This window comes from Lagopus muta, chromosome 3 (genome assembly GCF_023343835.1).
Source record: "Lagopus muta isolate bLagMut1 chromosome 3, bLagMut1 primary, whole genome shotgun sequence".
NCBI classification, from domain to species: Eukaryota; Metazoa; Chordata; class Aves; order Galliformes; family Phasianidae; genus Lagopus; species Lagopus muta.
In genome coordinates this window covers 38,529,360-38,547,668 of record NC_064435.1, presented here as the reverse complement: position 1 = coordinate 38,547,668, position 18,309 = coordinate 38,529,360, and the positions used below count along the sequence as shown (strand labels likewise).

At 35.0% G+C, this 18,309-nt stretch overlaps 1 protein-coding gene across 1 annotated transcript in view; it reads left to right on the top strand.

Annotated features, from left to right (window-relative positions):
* Window positions 1-18,309, top strand: part of LOC125691128 (lipoxygenase homology domain-containing protein 1-like) — a 221,619-nt gene that overhangs the window by 155,745 nt on the left and 47,565 nt on the right. Inside the window, exons 40-46 of the mRNA XM_048940117.1 lie at window positions 1,620-1,830; window positions 9,755-9,906; window positions 11,813-11,891; window positions 13,023-13,154; window positions 13,710-13,891; window positions 14,426-14,512; window positions 17,945-18,077. Of these exons, the coding sequence (XP_048796074.1) occupies window positions 1,620-1,830; window positions 9,755-9,906; window positions 11,813-11,891; window positions 13,023-13,154; window positions 13,710-13,891; window positions 14,426-14,512; window positions 17,945-18,077 (976 nt within the window). The remainder of the gene's footprint in view (window positions 1-1,619; window positions 1,831-9,754; window positions 9,907-11,812; window positions 11,892-13,022; window positions 13,155-13,709; window positions 13,892-14,425; window positions 14,513-17,944; window positions 18,078-18,309) is intronic.

Here is an 18,309-nt window from a genome sequence, read left to right as displayed (position 1 = left end):
CTATCACTTAAGCAGCAGCTTTTGAATGAGCAGGAGCGAACCTCCTCCCAAGGTTTCATTCGGAGAATGTTTAAATAAGCAAATTGGTCCCTAGGTGCATATCACAAGGTGTACCAGACCGCAGGTAGTGATTTACAGTTCTTGTTGATTTCAATTGATTTCACAAAAGTAAGTAATTTGTAAACATACAATTTGTGGGATATTATAGAGATTTGTGGGCAGATGATGGAGAAGGAAGAAACATAAATGAGATAAAACTTACAGAGCTAATTTTCTATTTAATTTAATTTGTTCATCTCTGCCACCATGTTTTTTTCCAGGGTAATTACATTTTCTTCCAGTGTTTCTCTCTTTTATTTCTGCTTGTCTTTATCACTTTCTTTTCTCTCTTGATTAGCTCCTTTTACTCCCTAAGTTTACTCCTTTATTCTTTGTTTTTAGTTTCTTGAGTTACTTATCAATTGAAATATTAAGAGGCTTTTAATCGGATGAATGAATGAAATTGAGTTTATTGAAAGGTGCCCTGCTTCTACTCCAATGGTTCTTTCCTCTTACAACTACAATTCCTTGCTCAGTATCAGTGCTGTGGTACTTTTATGCTTTTCCAATTTTGCTCTCTCTGAATGACCAATACAGCAGAATTTGGAACTGACCAACTGAAGCAAATGCTTCAGACCCCTCATCTGTCTTAAGAAATCCCTAATCATGAAGCGCAGAAAACTAGGAGAATATTCAAGGGAATCATGACAATTACTTGTTCATTTCTTGTAATTCTCGTTCCATCCTACTGTTGGCCTTTGGGGTTTTGAGGAAATTATTTGGGGTTTTGAGGAAATTATTGATCCCTATGAGAAAAGTGGTTTCATTATCCCCAGCTAGTTTGTTAGGTTAAATTTGACCTTGATCAGTTCCTCCTTCATTTGTAAAAACAGCTATATGTCAGGACTAAGTGAACAAGGAGAAGTGGACAGACAAGTCCGTGGAAGTTTCTAAGCCAGCTTTACAACATGAAAGTGTGTCTGTGAAGCTATATCCTAGAAAAGCTTTCTTAAGGATTGGTTGATGGAACAGCAGAAGGAGGTAGCAGGAGCAAATCAGGAAAATAGGGATGAAATGAGTCCTGGCACAAAGCCCAAAGAATGAAAATATGTTTCTTTTGATTCTGAGTTTCATCAGAAAGCAGCCTTGGAGTTGTGAGTAAAGAAACTGTTCCTGATTCTTATTCCTGCTAGTCATGTAAAGAACAGTTAATGATTAACACTAAAGAAATAATTGGCTTTTTTGCTTTTTTGCTTTTTTTTTTTTTAATTCTTTAATGGAAGAGAAACTAAACACACTAAGTTAGGTTATAAACAAGATAAAAAAAGAAAAGTCCTTAGGAAATTTTCCTGTGCTAAAGAATCCACGCTAAGTATGAAGAAATAGTATGAAACTGGAACTATTTGCAATGAGAGCACAGGAAATAATATGATTAGAAAAGAGAAAAATAATAATTGTTATAAACCTGCTCCACTTCTTCATCTGTTAAAGTTTGTTCAATTGTTGCATAGATCTGTCAACTGTGTATGCACTGGCACAATTAGAAAGAGATCCATTCATCTTCTCTTTTTCTTGCATAGGATGAACTGTCAGATATTGGCTCGCTATACAAAGTTCAGGTAACCGGCCCACACAGCAAGCTAAAACAGCCGTGGCACTTAGATTTACTGCATATGAAGCACACGGGCACAAAGGAAGAGATGTATTTATCATTTGACTGCTTGTTCAACCCTAATGAAGACAAATGTGTGGAACTGCCAGCTCTCTATGCAGATCAGGAGCCTTTGCCCGGTAAGCTAAGTCTGTTTTTGTTACTGGGGTCAGGATTGGTGTCACTGGAATACCAATATCTCTCCTGGGCTGAATATTAAGGAATACAATGTTTTGTGCATGCATTTATCACAAAAGAAAGCTGAAGAAAGAGAAATCTCTGGTATTAAGATTATGACAGATGTTGTAACTGCTGATACCAAATGTAGAATGCAACTTCTTTTATGTGAGGCAGTTTCCCAGTTTTAGCTCTTGATTATTTGCTATATCTTCAAATTAATGCCATGTCAGCTGAAGACATGTACAAAATATTATCTAGTGCAATATCACCTGAATCTTCCTATTCATAAAGAGATGTGTGTGACCTAGAAAAGTAGTCAGTGTTTTAAAGAAGAAAGAATTACAAAGACCCCCTACAAAACAGAGATATAATTTAAAAAACATGTTACATCAGCAAAGGGATAGACAAGAATTTCAATTGCTGTGGAGTTTTATTGATATTGATGAGAAATTTATAGTAGAGCAAGTATTATTCCAGCAAAACAGATTAAGTTGCACTTTTTTCTGCTTCTAGTAACACATGTGAATTATGTATATGACGAAGACAGAAATATAATAAAGTGATAACCCCCAGTCCCCCAGGAATATGGCAAACAACAATGCATGCTGATGACTTGATCACAAGCTATTTAAGAACAGACTTCCCATTTATCCAGCTCATTAGAATAAAGAAGATTGATGGGGGTAGTAAAGATCGTGTATTGGAGCTTTTGGTGACAGTTAAGAGGTTTATTGCCAGAGGCTATAGTACAAAGAGCATTCTGCTTCAGCAGAAACTAGTAGGAAAAGATGGAAGCTGCCCAGGAAAAGAAATAAAATATTCCATGTGAACTTTTGCACACTGTTCTCTAGAGGGATTTTCCTGAGTATTTTATTCCATTTAAAATTGAAATCTGAACAAATTAAACAATGAAGACCTTTTAAATATCTGGTTTTATGTGGGTTTTCATAGCTTTAAGAAATTAGTAGCCTTGTAATCATTTACTGAAAAAATCTTATCATTTTAGGTTTTTGATCCATCAGGTTCAAAATAACATCGGATGTTGCGTGTAATATATGTAGGATATATAATGCTAAGTATAATAACCCTAGAGCTTGTTAAAATCTCTGTTACCTCTTTATTGGTAATTACCTTTACTGGTATTTATTTTCAGAATTTGTGATTGCTAAATGTTAAACTAAGTATTAAAATTCAATTCTCGAATATGTCCTACAAAGTCTTAGTTATGCTAAGAAACAGAGATAGTGTCCAAGAGCATTATCCTGATGAGTAGAGTAATTAATTTGAGGTAAAATAAGAAGGCTGAGACAGTTTCCTTGGAAAATGTCTTGGAAGATGCATGTATAGTTTCTGCTCCAAATTATACCGTACTTGTGTAATATCTACCAAACTAGAAAGTTTCACATAAACCATTTCGTGGACATCTAACTAAGGGAAATATAATGCTCTTTCTTCCAGATGTAACTCATTTTGAGTCCGTGAGCTGTTCTTTTGAAACTCAGATATATGGCCACAGATGAAACAGTGACATTTGTGATATTTAAAGATGCACTGAATGAGCAATCTGCAGTCAAAAGTGTTAATACCAGTTTTGTTCTTTCTGGATCCAACACTAATTCAGTCTAAAATTTCTAAGCATCAGCTTTTTCCTTGTATTCTAATTTGCTCACAGGAGGCCAAAATATTCAGTTTTAGGCATTTGCACTCATTACTGCTTCAAGAGAAATATCAGTTTTTGGAGATGCCTTTCATAAATCTCTTGGTAGTATAGATTTAAATAAAGACAAAAGGAAAATGTTAAAAGTTATCAATCACTACTATCTCCAGACAAATCAAACAAGTAGATAACTCTATAGTGAGCAAAGTAAAAGTAAAAATTATTGAAATAAAAAGTATCTTTCATTAGTTGTGTGAACTGCTTGATTGTAACAAAGGCTACATTAATGCAGCTACTGATCTTTTAAACTAAGTGATCCTATGAGATCTGTGTTCCTTTATGATCTTCAGGAAAATCATAATTCCTTCTTTAAAACCAGTGATCACTCAGTTTTTTTCCTGTATCCACGAGGCCTTTACAAAAATAGTTTTGTACCTCTTTCTGAGCCGTGAGAAACTCATGCATTCTGTCAGTGTATCCTCCACATCCAACCTTGCCCAATGGGAAATGAGGATAACTTTATGTCCAGTAAACCAGAGGTATCAACTGCATTTGAAATATATTGTTAGTAATGTAAAAACAAAACCAAAACAACAACAACAACAACAACAACAACAAAAACGCAACAGACAAACAAAATTGAAAATTGATTCTCTGAAATTACTTTTTCTTCCATCTGTACTTTCTCTTCCATCTGTACGTCTTTTTCTTAGAAGTCTGCACCCAAGATCACGGTACAGGTAGCTCCCTAGGAACAATTATATTAAATAAACAAGACCAAATGATTCTTTTGCATAATTTCATTTGATTCTGTGGCATTATTTCAGAGCTGAACTTGCTTTCTGGTTATTACCTAGTGTTCCAAAAGTTACTACTTTGTCTGTTTTACTTACTTTCACATATTATCCTAGTATTTATAAGTGTAATTTTACTCAACCAGTATCACAGTCCAAATTACTATTCATGAATCAGTTTCAGAATAAAAGACACTGACTGATTTTTTATTTTCCTTCTAAATTCTGTGGCAATTCTGTGAAGGGCATTCATGTGCATGTTAACACGGTGAAGCAAATTCATCACATAATTAAATTGCATTAGTTTTGAAGAAAATATCTTCAGTTACAATTAAAATCTTAGCATTTTTGGTTCTTAGCTTCTGTATTTCTTGAAGCTTTCTAGATCATTTCTTGATGATTTTTAAAATGTCATTTTTAGTGACTGCAGTTGAAGGCATGTACCGGAAGTTATACAGCAATATATACCACGACTTCAATGTTATCTTAAGTTAGAGTTTTGCAATACGTGATTTTCAAAGCAACTATTGAAAATTAGTGTTACCAATCTTTATGAGAATATTTTTAGCACCAGTTATGATCTGGGTTCCTCTGGCTCACATCAGACTTCTGTGATGTAAACAGTGTATTTTTGTCACAACGTGAACCCAAATTCCAAGCCACACACCAAGCTTGTTAACGCAAGAGCATGAAGAGTTTAAGTGCTTAGTGTATGTTAATATGTTTTAACAAACATATGTCTTTACTAAAAAATTACCCAGCTTTAAATTTTTTACAGTTTATAGATAAAGCATAACTTTTCCACTTCTTTTTTAATCACAGTAGGTCTTTGTCTTGGAGTAGTGTAATATGATATATTCAGGTATGGATAAGAATTAGCTTTCTACTTGCTTCTTCATTCATCTAGACACAATTTAAGTCCAGTAGCTTATGTTTATCAAATGATTACATTATTACTAGAAGCAATAGTAAGTCCTACGTTAATTTCCAAAATGAAAGTAGTTCAGAAATATTCCAGCTAATGTATTTTTATTAGGCTTATTAGTTAAGCCTCATTAATTCAAGCATAGCACCAATCTAACATGAATCAGTCTGGTTTGGGCATTGAGCTGGTGAAATGAATCATATTATTCTGCTTAGTGTGGCTGATTCCTATTTTGGCTAACTCAATCCTCTTTCACCATCCACTGCTGAGTAAGATAGGTGAACCCTGTACCTTGGACAAGATTCTTAAAATCCATTATTGAACCTGTACAAGAAGATTTGCTCCACGGTCTTGAGCAAATTAACTGTGTGGCTATAGAAACTGGACCTTAATCTTCTTCCCAGCCTTTAATTCCACCAGAAGGTTGGTTTCAGTTTTTGAGATTTTTTATGCAATAAATTATCAGGGTTAGGCCTCAACTTTTTTTTTTTTTTTTTTTTTTTTTTTTTTATAGTACAAAATGAACTTTCAGAAATATCCCTGTCTGCGAAATTATCTTTGAATTTTAGTTGCTTAACATCACTTTAAACTCAAAACTTTTATCTGGGAATTCATCTGACAGTAACCTCTGGAATACTCATTCCCTACATTGACAACCCCTATTTATTATACTATTTTGTACAGCAGAATTTTTGCAGAAGCCTATTGAAAATTGTCCCTGTCAGAGATCTCCAGCACCTTTAAAATTCAGCACCTTACCCTGCCCCTTCCACATTAACATCACTATATTTTGATGGAGAGCTTGCTAATCTGCAGAGGAAAGGAGTATGAGAGATTTTTAGATCTGTAACAGAAGAAAAAGGATTCATTTGATGGTCCACTTCCACCTTCCCAGTCTCAGTGTATTACCTGCATCACTTGATTTCATTGCAAAGCTAAGAACCTAATGATGGTAAGGGTTTAACAGTACTTCTGGTATTAGGATAGGGTATGGTTTTGTCATTTAAACTCTTTACTCAGAGAGGATATTGAGTTTCCTTTGGGCAAATGTTACTGAATTTTTATATAAATAATCCTTGAATAAATTCTGTTTCTTAGTAAATTAAACAAAAACAACAACAAAATTCAAAGCCACAGCTTCTGTCCTATTTCTAACTCATGGCTGTTCTTTTTGTCCTTTTTACTGAGCGCTAGGTGATCACTTTCACATCTCAAAAATGTTGGCTTACATCTGAAACAGAGCTTTTTATAAATAGGATTTGGCAGAGGCTAAGAGTGCCAAGGTTGAACAGAGCATCTTATTTTAGTAGATTATATTAGTAGATTATTGCTAGGGGAATGTGGTTCATTTCATTGTGAGAACGGCCCCAACATTTTCATTCATAAGGGTTGCTTTGTATATTTTTTTTCGCTTACATAGCAGGAGTCCTTCCTCTGATTCAAAATCTTTGAAAATTAATGGGAAATATTTGCTGTGACTACAGTGATCCTTGAATTGTGCATTAACAGATTCAGCAGATTCACAAGGAAATTCTGACTCAGCAAAAGCATTAGAAATGTTTCTACTTTTCAGTATGTATCTCATTTGAATCCAGATATTATGAAGTAACTAACTGTGTGACTAGAGTTGAGATCATTATTAAGTATATTAATGATCACAGACCAAAGCAATAAAGGTTACTGTAAGCCCTCTGATTTCTAATCACCTCTATATGAGTGATCAGGTCTGTGGCCCAAGCTCTTATTCACAAGCAGCCTTTTGACTTCAATGGATCTGCTCATATGAGCAGTAGAGAGGACACAGGTGAGCCACCAGTCTGGATGAATAACTCATTTTCTTACCGTCATATTCCAGCTCCCTTAAAAAGCAAAAAAGCCTAAAAAGAAAGGAAAAAAAAAAAAAAAAAAAGAAAAAAAAGAAAAAGTCACCTGGACAGCGCACATACTTTTAATATCTGGATTTCCATCAGAAGCAACTCTATGTGCCTACAGTCATTTGCAGCTACGTTGACATTCATCTGACAATGCATATTTACCTGCCTTTAAGTAAAATCTGACATAAATTAAAGTGTCCGTCTAGGAAAACTCTTTGTCTACTACTTACCATCAAACATGAGTGATGTCATTGATTACATGCACTTTCTCAGACCATGGTTTAAATACTTAGAAAAGCAAATTCCCAAGGGAAGTCCTGAAGTAAATAATGACACAGTGAAATAAAATTACTTTTCAGAAAACTCATTTTCTCAGTTGTCATCCCCACATGGTATAAAGATGAAAAGAAACAAAAACATTTCGGTGTAGTGCAAAGCGCACCTTTATTAGACTGATGCATCCCTTATTATTTAATTTTAAATATTCATTTTTCAATCAGTATGCAAAACCACCCAGTAAGCAAAAGCTCTCTCATTCCACTGATGTGACCTTTTTCTTTTAGACATATAAAGAAATAGCTACATAATATGTCACAATATTTGAATTCAGGCCTTTTGATTATAACACTCAATATGAATAGCACCAACTTGTGAAAAGAGCTGTAAGAAAATCTTAAAAATAAATATCCTCAGAACACATTTTTTTTTTCCTCCCTGTTTTCTTATCACCTACGCATAAAAATAAATGACAGCCTTAGCTTCTGGGATCTTAACGATCACTCTCAAACCTACCAGAAATTTTTCCTAATTATATCTTTTTAAAGGCTGTAGTTTGGTTAAATAGGGCCATTTCTGTCTTGGAGTAAATTTGATTCAAGAAGTAAACTGTAGTGAAAATATCAGAAGTTTCCAGGATTTATACTGAGATATTTCTGTATCCTGTGATGTATTTTAGACTTGACTTGAATAATGAGTATTTCAATGCCTTCTGGCTTGAAATATGAGTTGTGAGACTGAAAATGCACCTTGGTTCAGTGTCTGTCTAAAGCACTGTTTTTTTTATTTGTTCAAGCACATTTCCTGGGAAAGCAGATGTTGTGCAACCACATAGGTCTCAGGTATAGGCAAGTAGCAGAGTCAGGCAGAACAGTTTCTGCACCATACTGCTATCATGATCTGGGCATTGTGGAGATCTGCTTCACAGTGTCAGTGTTGAAGTCATGAAAACCATTGAAGCTGAGGCCAAATAGTTTGGGGTAGTCAAATGTAGCTCAGTGCACGTTTCATGCTGTGTTTTAAGAGTGTCCAGGCCTTCGGTCTTAAAACTTCTTATCAGAAAATTCACAAGATAATATATGCGTTCTTGAATATATTTATGTTATGTGTATACTGTTTATTACCCACATCCTAAATGTGACTTTTACAGGGGCAACTTTGTGTGGCTTCTTTTCCTTAGGCTGAAGTAATAATGCGTGTGGTCGGAAGCAGAACATTTAGAACATCTAACTCTTAACTCTTTGATTTTTAGTGTCTGTTCCCAGAATATGTCCCCAGAACACCTCACAACTGTTCATATCCCTAACATAGCCACCAAAGTTAGATACCTGCTGTGCCAGCAGCTCCAGTGAGCTCATATTTATTACTGTATTTAAATAAGAGCAAGTTTTACATAGTATACCACAAGCAAACAAAAAGCTTCTCATTTTTTTTTCATGACATCCTTTTTGTCATGGTGTTGTATATAACCATGAATAATATTGTGACCTTATTCTGTTTGTTTCCTTGTTCCTTACTTCCATTATAAACTATACTTGTGTGTTAAAGTTGATACTGAAAGGATTTTTAGTTCATTATTCATTATTAACTTGTTTTAGCTCCAAATTCATTCTGATAGGTTTATGGGCTTAGAAGTGAGAAAGATTGATAGTCCTGATCGGTTCAGTCACAGGAAGGTAATTACACAAGTTTAAATCTTAAGACAATCAAATTCCAGCTTTCTTTTAAACAATTTTGTATGTGAAAGAAAATACTGAAACAGTTTGCCCAGAGAAGCTATGGAGGCTCCATCCTTGAAGGCATTCAAGACCAGGTTGAACTGGGGTCTGGGCAGCCTGACTGAGTGGGTTGCAACCCTTGCCCATGGAGGGGAGTTGGAACTAGATAATCTTTAAGGTCCCTTCCAAACCCAAGCTGTCCTATGGCTCTATGATATTGCACACTACCTAGAGAAGGAGCAAAGAAATATGAGTGAATTGTCTTAAAGAACAGAATTTAGACTTTTCAAAGTCTAAATATTTTTAGAGATTTACTTTTAAGGAGGAGGAGGAATTATTTTTGAGACTCTTTGCCTCAAGCAGCAGCCAGTAGTGCTGATTTTGTGGGAGTGGTGTCTAACTGAAACAAAATTGTATTCTGTGAATTGCCAAACAGAGAGTTATGCTGTAGGAATGTGTTTTAGATAGGACATTACCAGGAAACAGATCTGTGCTACTTGTACTCTGGCACTGTATGGGATTCAGATGGAGTTTGCAATGGTTTCTACTAGGAATTATTAGATAATATGGGTGTTATGCTAGTAGACAAGCATAATTTTCTCATGATGACATTTTTTGTAAATTCATTTTTTTTCTGAAGTTGTGGAATATTCAATCAATTTGCACACCGGAGACTTGAAGAAAGCAGATGCCACTGGTGAGGCTTATCTATGTATTCAAGGAGAAAGGACTGACTCAGGGAAACGATGGCTTAACTCAAGAAACAGCCTGATTACTTTTGCTAGAGGGCAGGTAAAACAACGAGGAAAAACATAACTGAATCTGCAAGTATCTTTTTGTTATTTCTTATGTTATTATAGAACTTTTCATGTACAAAGCATCAAAAACACTTCACTAACTTTTGGATTCTGTGTGGGTATAATTTTTTCTATTAACTAAGATGTAATTTTCATAGGTAACGTATTAAGCATCAATAGCATTAAACAATAGTAAAGCAATTAAGTTAATGAAGTAATGTTGAGTTGAACTAAATATACTCTGAAATTTCATCCTTAATATTCCAGACTTTTAAACCTATGGAGTTGTCTTTGTTTAGATATACCTGGTAGCTCTGATAAAATTTCTGTAGAATAACTTGCCTTTATACCACAGCCTTCTCTTGATTAGCCTTCCTGGATAGTAATAACTGTATTCCAAGCAGTAATTTATTTTTTCATGCTTCCATTATTCTTTTTCCTCATACTTTCTTGCATTTTGAGTGTTCAAGAACTTTTCCTAGTAGAGTAATTCCTGAAGTGGTTGTGGGCATAAAAATAAAGTAGCTAAAACAAATTTCAGATCAAACAGAAATATCTGTTTCAGATTGACAGGGAATATCTTGCTGACACTTTATTAGACTCCCATTGTGTTCAGATTTGGAATATTTTTTGTTTGTTTGTCTTAAGCAAATAACAAAATCATTGCAAATATTTGCTGAAGGGAAAAAGGGAAGATTCCATCAAGTCTGTTCATCATGGAAGAGAGAAACATCTATCATAGAAATGGCTTCCACAAAACAGCCTTATTCCAATAGAATCATAGAATCACCAAGGTTGTAAAAGACATACAAGGTCATCCAGTCTAACCATCTGCCAATCACCAATAGTTCTCACTAAACCGCCATGTTCTCACATGTCCCTCAACATGTCTAAATGTTCCTTGAACACCTCCATGGTCAGTGACTCCACCACCTCCTTGGGCAGTACATTCTAGTGCCTGACCACTCTTTCTGAGAAGTAGTATTTTCTAACATCCAACCTGAATCTCCCTTAGTGTAACTTGAGGCCATTCCCTCTAGTCCTACCACTAGTTACATGAGTGAAGAGGCCAACCTTGGTCATTCTGTGATTCTGTAATTACAGAGAGCACTAATGTCTCCCCTGAGCCTTCTCTTGTCCAGACTGAATAATCCCAGCTCTCTCAGCTGCTCTCCGTAGTACTTGTGCTCCAGACCCCTCACCAGTTTCGTTGCCCTTCTCTGGACACGCTCCAGGGCCTCAATGTCTTTCTTGCAATGTGGGGCCCAAAACTGAACACAGTACTCGAGGTGTGGCCTCACCAGTGCTGAGCACAGAAGGATGATCTCTTCCCTGCTTCTGCTAGCAACAGTATTTCTGATACAAGCCAGGATGCCATAGGCCTTCTTGGCCACCTGGGCACACTGCTGGCTCATGTTCAGCTGAGATATATAGCAGAGTGGTTGAAATCTTCCCAAATGCTATTCATTTGATTCTCATTTACCTATCTAATTCCCACTCAATTAACTGTGATTTTTAGTGAAAATGAAATTGCTTTAGGTTTTGAGAATAATTAGATATTTGCAAGTTCCACTGAGAGTTTGGGTCTCATTCAAAATAACTTTCAACACAAGTAGACATTGTGATTTGGTTATTTTAGTCTATGAACATGCAAGACACGAGGACTTTATTGCTATCCATTACTTGTAAAATTACATCCTATTATGTACAGCAATTTTTTTATAGTCATAATATTCTCTGGAACAGAAAATATCAGTTATCACATTTACTGTTTAATTATGAACTCTAAGACAATGGAATGGTGTGAATGAGACAAATTTGCCTCTTTTAAGATATAGAGCAGTGTCCAGATGCACAAAGCTAGATTGTTAAATATAATTTAAATTATTTTCACATTACAGGTGGATGTTTTCAAAATCAAAGCAGTATACCTTGGCAAGTTGAAACAAGTTCTCATTGGATTTAAGAGTACAAAAAAAGGTCAGCATTTTTTTTTCTATACTTCAGTAATAAATTTGAGATTAAAATACTTTTTTTTTTTTTAATTTGAAATTACTCTCAACTTTCTGTTGTTATTTCTATTGAATTATACTTCTCAAGTATCTAGCTCTGCTAAAATTCACTGCAGGATATTATTTGTGTCCTCCCTCCAGCTCAGCAAAAGCTCTTGTTAAAGAAAACTGTTCAGCTCTGAAACAGTAACAGCAGGGATCATCATAAACTGATATTTCGTTCAATAATTTGGCTAAAATTTTGGCCCAGCAATGTTCAGAGGCAAGAGATTAAAGCTTTTACAAGTTTGCCACTTGTGCAGATAATGTTGATATTGGAGACAAGACCATTCCAGTGCGTGATAAACTGAGTATCTTGTTATTTTTATCAAAAAGCATGACTATAAGATGACTCTGTATATTGAACTTAAAGATGTGCATATAAAAACTGATTAGGGAACTACTTCTCATTTATTTCTTACTTGATTACATTAAACTGGATGATCAGACTTTCATTAACTTCACCAAAACTAGGAGTATAGCCAAGTTTATCAAAACTCAAGGGTCCAAGCGTTGTTTCCAGAGAATACGTTAACTAGATTTCTTCAAGAGAAGACCTTCAGCTAAGTTTGTATCTTTTTAGATTGCATAGATACTTGCTGAAGTTGTGTTGAGAAAATGTTTTGGTGGCTGATCTGGCAGAAATCCTGATACGCTGTTTTCCATTGGGATATTTATAATAGGATTTTGTATATGGGATCTCTTGTGTAGAGATCTCTTAGAAGCTTTTCCATCCTTTGGAGCTTTGGATCCTTTTGATCTATCCTTTGGATAGATCAAAATGGATAGATATCCTTTGGATAGATCAAATCTATCGAAGCATTTATTTTTTTACTAGGTCTACATAAATTTTCTTTAAGAATTTTTCACTGTATGAAATGTACTAGAGAGCAGGGGAACAGACAGTCACAATATTTTCAGAAGTCTCATTTTCTTAAGAAATCAGACAAAAGAAAACATTGCACTGATTTTGTAAAGATAGAAACTTATGACTGCATACCAAGAATATTTTGTAACTTAAAAAGTTTAAATTAATAATGTTCTATTTATTTTCATACAGATGAGTGGTTCTTGGAAAAAATTGTTATAAAAGAAGTCAGCTACCCTTTTTCTTCACATGTCTTTGTTCATAATGACTGGATCAATAAACGTCCTAAGAAAGATTTTGTGGAAGTGGTAATTCCTCTCAAAGGTAATAAATACCAGCAGAAATGCTCCTTATTTGTGTGAATTACTATTGCATGGCAAAGCATAATGAAGTTAGCACGTGGCTACTTCATGGCTGCTCACCTACAGAGTAGGCAAAACCAAACACTGGCTCCTGATCCAAGGTGAATTATGCCTTCTTTAAAACAAAGCAGCAGTCATGCTTGGGATGAAAATGATGGCAATGCCAGTGCTTCTAGTTCTTGCTGCTACTGGAGGAGTTGATAACGCATAGTTTAGTCTTACAAAAGTTGACATATACTCTCAGAACTTTGGTGAGTAGTTGCAAGCGTTGTCAGCATGTACAAAACAGAGAAGATGGGCATGTCACTTGTGTGAATGTCACAAATGAATCTGTGAAGAAGCTAGCCTGGTTTTACACACCTTTATAGGACTAGAATGAGCAATGGGGCTTTTGTGACTGCTGCCTGACTTGTCTGTAGCAGATCCAGTCATACTAGGCAAAATAATTTTATGTCATGGTTCATACTGTCTTATAATTTAGATATCTGCTCTGAATATCTGCTTGTTTCCAATACAGAAATGTCTGTGACATCTCTTCTTACAAAACAAATTAATACTAAAAGCAGAGGACGATGGCAAATGTGGGTACACTGTGTGGAAGTTCCAGAAGATGCACCTGATGTTCAAGTTGTGGTATTTGGAACAGAAGGGAAATCTTCTTCACAGAAAGTTCAGAATCTGAATGATAATCCATTTCTGGTTGGTTTCTTCTTTCTTTCATGCAAGTTTTACCGGAGTGTTACAGTAAAGGAAGATTTGCAGCTTCTGAATGTGAAGTTCCATGTACTGATTTTTTTTGTTTGCTAGAGTTGATGTTTACCCCTCCATATCTTAATTAAGCAGTTGAAGAAATTCTTACATGTAGGCTGATGCATGTGACTTACAGAACTTTTACTGAGCAAATGACAACTTTGGCATGAAAAACCTCACTGACTTGCAGTAAGTCTAGTAGTCCTTAACAGTAAGGTTTTAACTAAAGAAGTTATTTCATAGTTCCTTTACTTTTTATTTCTCAAACCTCATCTAATCTGTTTTCACTGTTTAGAAGCTATATTCGCTTACCATGAACCCAGAAAAATACTTATTCTGAAATGTGCACATGAAATTAATGGTAGTTTCTGGGCAGGTATTTGAATCTGAGCAATACTTTCTCTAAGTTTTTTATTCTTAAACGTGAAAAAAGCAATAATTACTCATCGTTTGCAATTTTTTTTTCATTTATTTTTCTAACAGTTGACTGTTGGAGATGTTGGAGATATAACAAAACTTTCATTTTTGTTATCCAGTCCATGTTTGGAAAGAGGAATTAAGCTTCACAAGGTATTCCAGTATATTCTACATAGAAACAATTCTGCTTGGTACTTGTATAAGTAGCTTTTGTTGAAAAACATATTGTCATCTTTGGTTTTCTACCACATCAACCGGACCAGACATCTTGTGGCTCAGTCACCTTTTGTCTATAGATAATTTCCTACAATTTCTAGATTTTTTTGAGAGCAGAGCCACCTGTTTCAGCCCAGTGAAGCACATACATTCATACCCACTCATTTCTGTGTGGATCCATGCTGCACCATGGTATGGAGGGCAGAATTTTTTTCCTGGTGTTAGGAGATGCTAATATTGATAATATTGAAATATTGATAGCCCCCAGATACAACGTGACCTAGTTGTGGAAAGCCATTAAGCTGACATTTTTTATTTATTCAATACAAAGTATTCATTAATGGACCTTAAACATCTGGTTGATGTTTAATATGTACTTAAAATCTCTCATGAAAAATGGTGGTGAAATTATTTAATTCTGTCCGTGTTACGATGCAAACAGATTTTAAAGGTATACTTTTCTGCAAAGGGTTGTAAGATTGAGTAGAAGGGTGTTGTAAACTCATGTAAACTCTTAGGCTTTGTTGAAAAACCTCAAGCTTGGAGATTAAAGCTAAGCAAAGTTGTGTTAATAAACTCGACTTGGAGGCAACTGTCCGTACGACTTACAGACGTAGCACTGAATTATTCTCAGGACAGTAAAAGAATAATATTCTGAACTGGGTCACAGAGTTCCTTCTCACTACAGCAAATTTAAATGAGTGTAAGGTGAATCTTTAAATGAATAAACAGTCCAGAAACTATCCTGATGGAAAAAACTAGAGGTAGCAGCGTTCTAGGGTGAAATCTGAATGGGCTTATGATACTCAAAGGAAGATATCCTCAACTGAGGATAGAGAAGAAGTTTATCTTCTGAAATGTGTTAATGAGTTCACTTTGTGATCTCAATTCAGGCTATAATAATGGAAAAAAAAGTAGGTTCAAAAACACAGATTTCTCATTTTAAATACACTTCTCCAGGCCATTTGATAAAAATTCTTAGGACTGACTCTAACCCTTATGATACCTGCTACACCTGAATAGGTGGCTTCAAACATGGCAGAAAATTCATAAAAATCCGATTGCTTTTTGCTGCACAATTATGTTTTTTCTTCAAACACAACCCTCTGCAAATTGGTGAGTGATTTTTTGTGATGCTTTTAAATTCTTCTATAGTTTTATTGTTGTTGTTGTCGTTTTAAATAAATAGCTTATTAGTAGCTATAAATTTTTGCAGTCTACAAGAAGTCAATGGATTGCTATAGATCTGTGTAGTCTCTTCTGCTGGTGCACTTACAACCCACAATATAAGCAACAGTAACATATACTGTGCCAGTAATATGTTTATAACATCTATTACTCATTTATCAGTTTGTTTATAAATTATTTATATGGAATCTTAATCTAAAATGTAGCTATGTGTTTTGATTTTAATAGAATTCTTGCAGTGCAGCAAAAACCAGAAATGCTGTACAGAAATAGAAAACTATAGGAGTCAGTCAGTATGTGCAAATTCGCTATGAATCAGTGGTCAAACCAAGTCCTAGTTGAAAGGAAAAAGAATCATTTTCATTACTTTCTCATTAAATGAAAGGAATAATAATGAACATTTCAGAAATTTCACACGCATGCGCAAAAACAAAAACAGATACAAATGCATTTGTGAAGTATAATACAGAGATAAAATCCCTGTGTTCCTTTTGCTACTCCATCTTTTGTCCTGATTTTTACAACAGTTTTAGTGTATAAGAGATTTTCCTTCTGATTTCCTATGGTACTCTGTAAACTTCTTTAGAAAATTATCAAAGTTTAGCTAAAACATAACTTTCCTGTAACTTTTGAAGACTTATACACTATAGAAGAGCTGTTTTTTTTTTCTTACTTAAAAGCAGTTTTTCTCCCTTTCCAAAATAAAACAAAATCATTTTTACTTTTCTAAAGAATATAGAAATACTATACGATTGGGAGATAAAACACATAGATGCAATATTATGACTAGAAAGAGCTTGTCAGGTACATTTTGCTGCAGAAATTTACTTCATAAAGTTACACATCTTCCCTTGCTTTCCCTTCTCTTTTTTTAATGGATCCAATTTCTGAAAGGTATTTGCTTAGATGTTCAGTTAACCCTTAGTATAATTTTATTACTGATAGGAGATAAAAGCGTTAGCAGTGGAAGTAAACTTGGGAATCTCTGCCTAAGAGTTTCAATTGCCGGTGACATTACATTTTCCCTCTTCCCTTTTCCTTTTCCATCTCTTCCTGATAATATTTCTGTACACAGAGAAGTCTCACAGAGTCTCAGTAAGCCATTTCCAAAGCCTTGCAGTTCTTAGATATTACTGAAGTTGAGTCCTGAATATTATAGTTACCTGAAATGTTCTTGCATATGCTTGTTACACTTTTATTCTGTACTTTATCACTTGACCTAGAATTAAGTTCACAGCCCGGATTTCTCTCTCGTGAACCAGATCTCTGTGATGACTTCAACAGGAGCTAAAAAACTAGACTCCCAAAGCTATGCTTCCTTTGTTGCTTTGGAGGTTCTACGTACACAGACTTGGAGCCTAATTTGCCAGTGTCCATGATGTATTTCCTCCTATTGGAATTCATTCTTCAAATACCATAATTACTACAAGGAACTCTAAAGGCTATTGCATACCTAATTCCTGCCTACTTTGAAGATCCTAGCTGTAATACTGCAAGTCACATCTAAACAAATAAAATTTGGCAAAACAAATGGGCATATAACATATAACAACATATAACAATAGCATATAAAACATATAACATATAACATATAACATATATAATATATAATATAACGGTGCTCTAAGTGTAGTTATTCATTTGAAATTCTGAAATTGCAAGTATATACAAGACAATTTAATCTATATCTTTCACCTCTGTCCTAGCTTTGTCTAAAGAGTTAACAGTAGATGGTATGATGCCATGTTTTGGATTTAAGAGAGTACACTGATGCTTTAGTTGCTGCTGAGTAGTGCTTACATTAATCAAGAATTTTTCAGCTTCTTTTACTGTCGGGCCAAAGGGATATCCCATATCATATAGTGTCATGCTGAGCAATAAAGCTGGGACACTTGGAAGTGAGGAGGCAGCTGCTGCTCATGAACTGGCTGGGAATAAGTCAGCAGGTTAAACTACAACTTGGTTTCCTACAAGTGTTCCCAGTATCTGTGCCATATATATGCAGATATAAGTAGGCTGCAGAATCAGGGGCTGGCACTATTGTGGCTCTCCTTATGCAGAATGAGGTATCTTTACAAAGATTGTATGTGTTATAAATAGGAAGAAGATGGTTTCTTTGGGAGTGGAAATAAAAAGCACAGTATTTCAGAGAAGCAGATGTGTTTCTACTTTTTTCTGCAGCTTAGGCTGAAAGATCTGGACACTAAACAGGAACTGAGCTTTCCCACTGAAGCCCAGTATCTGTTTGGAGAAGACGGATCTGAGACTGTGACAGAGCTAGCAGCAGTCAGACCAGACAAAGCACCACTCAGAGGTATGTTGCTGAACAAAGAATAAATATGTAAAGAAATACATAAACACATTCATACAAAGTTGTGAACTATTTAATGGAATAAGCACAATGAGCAAGAATATAAAGCATTTTATTATAAAACAAATCACTCAAAATGATTTTTAAATATTCATTCAGAATGTCAGAGTCTTTAGTAACACGTATTGCTCATATGTTTTTAATCTGTTTTAAAGCAACTGACGTTTTGTTTTCA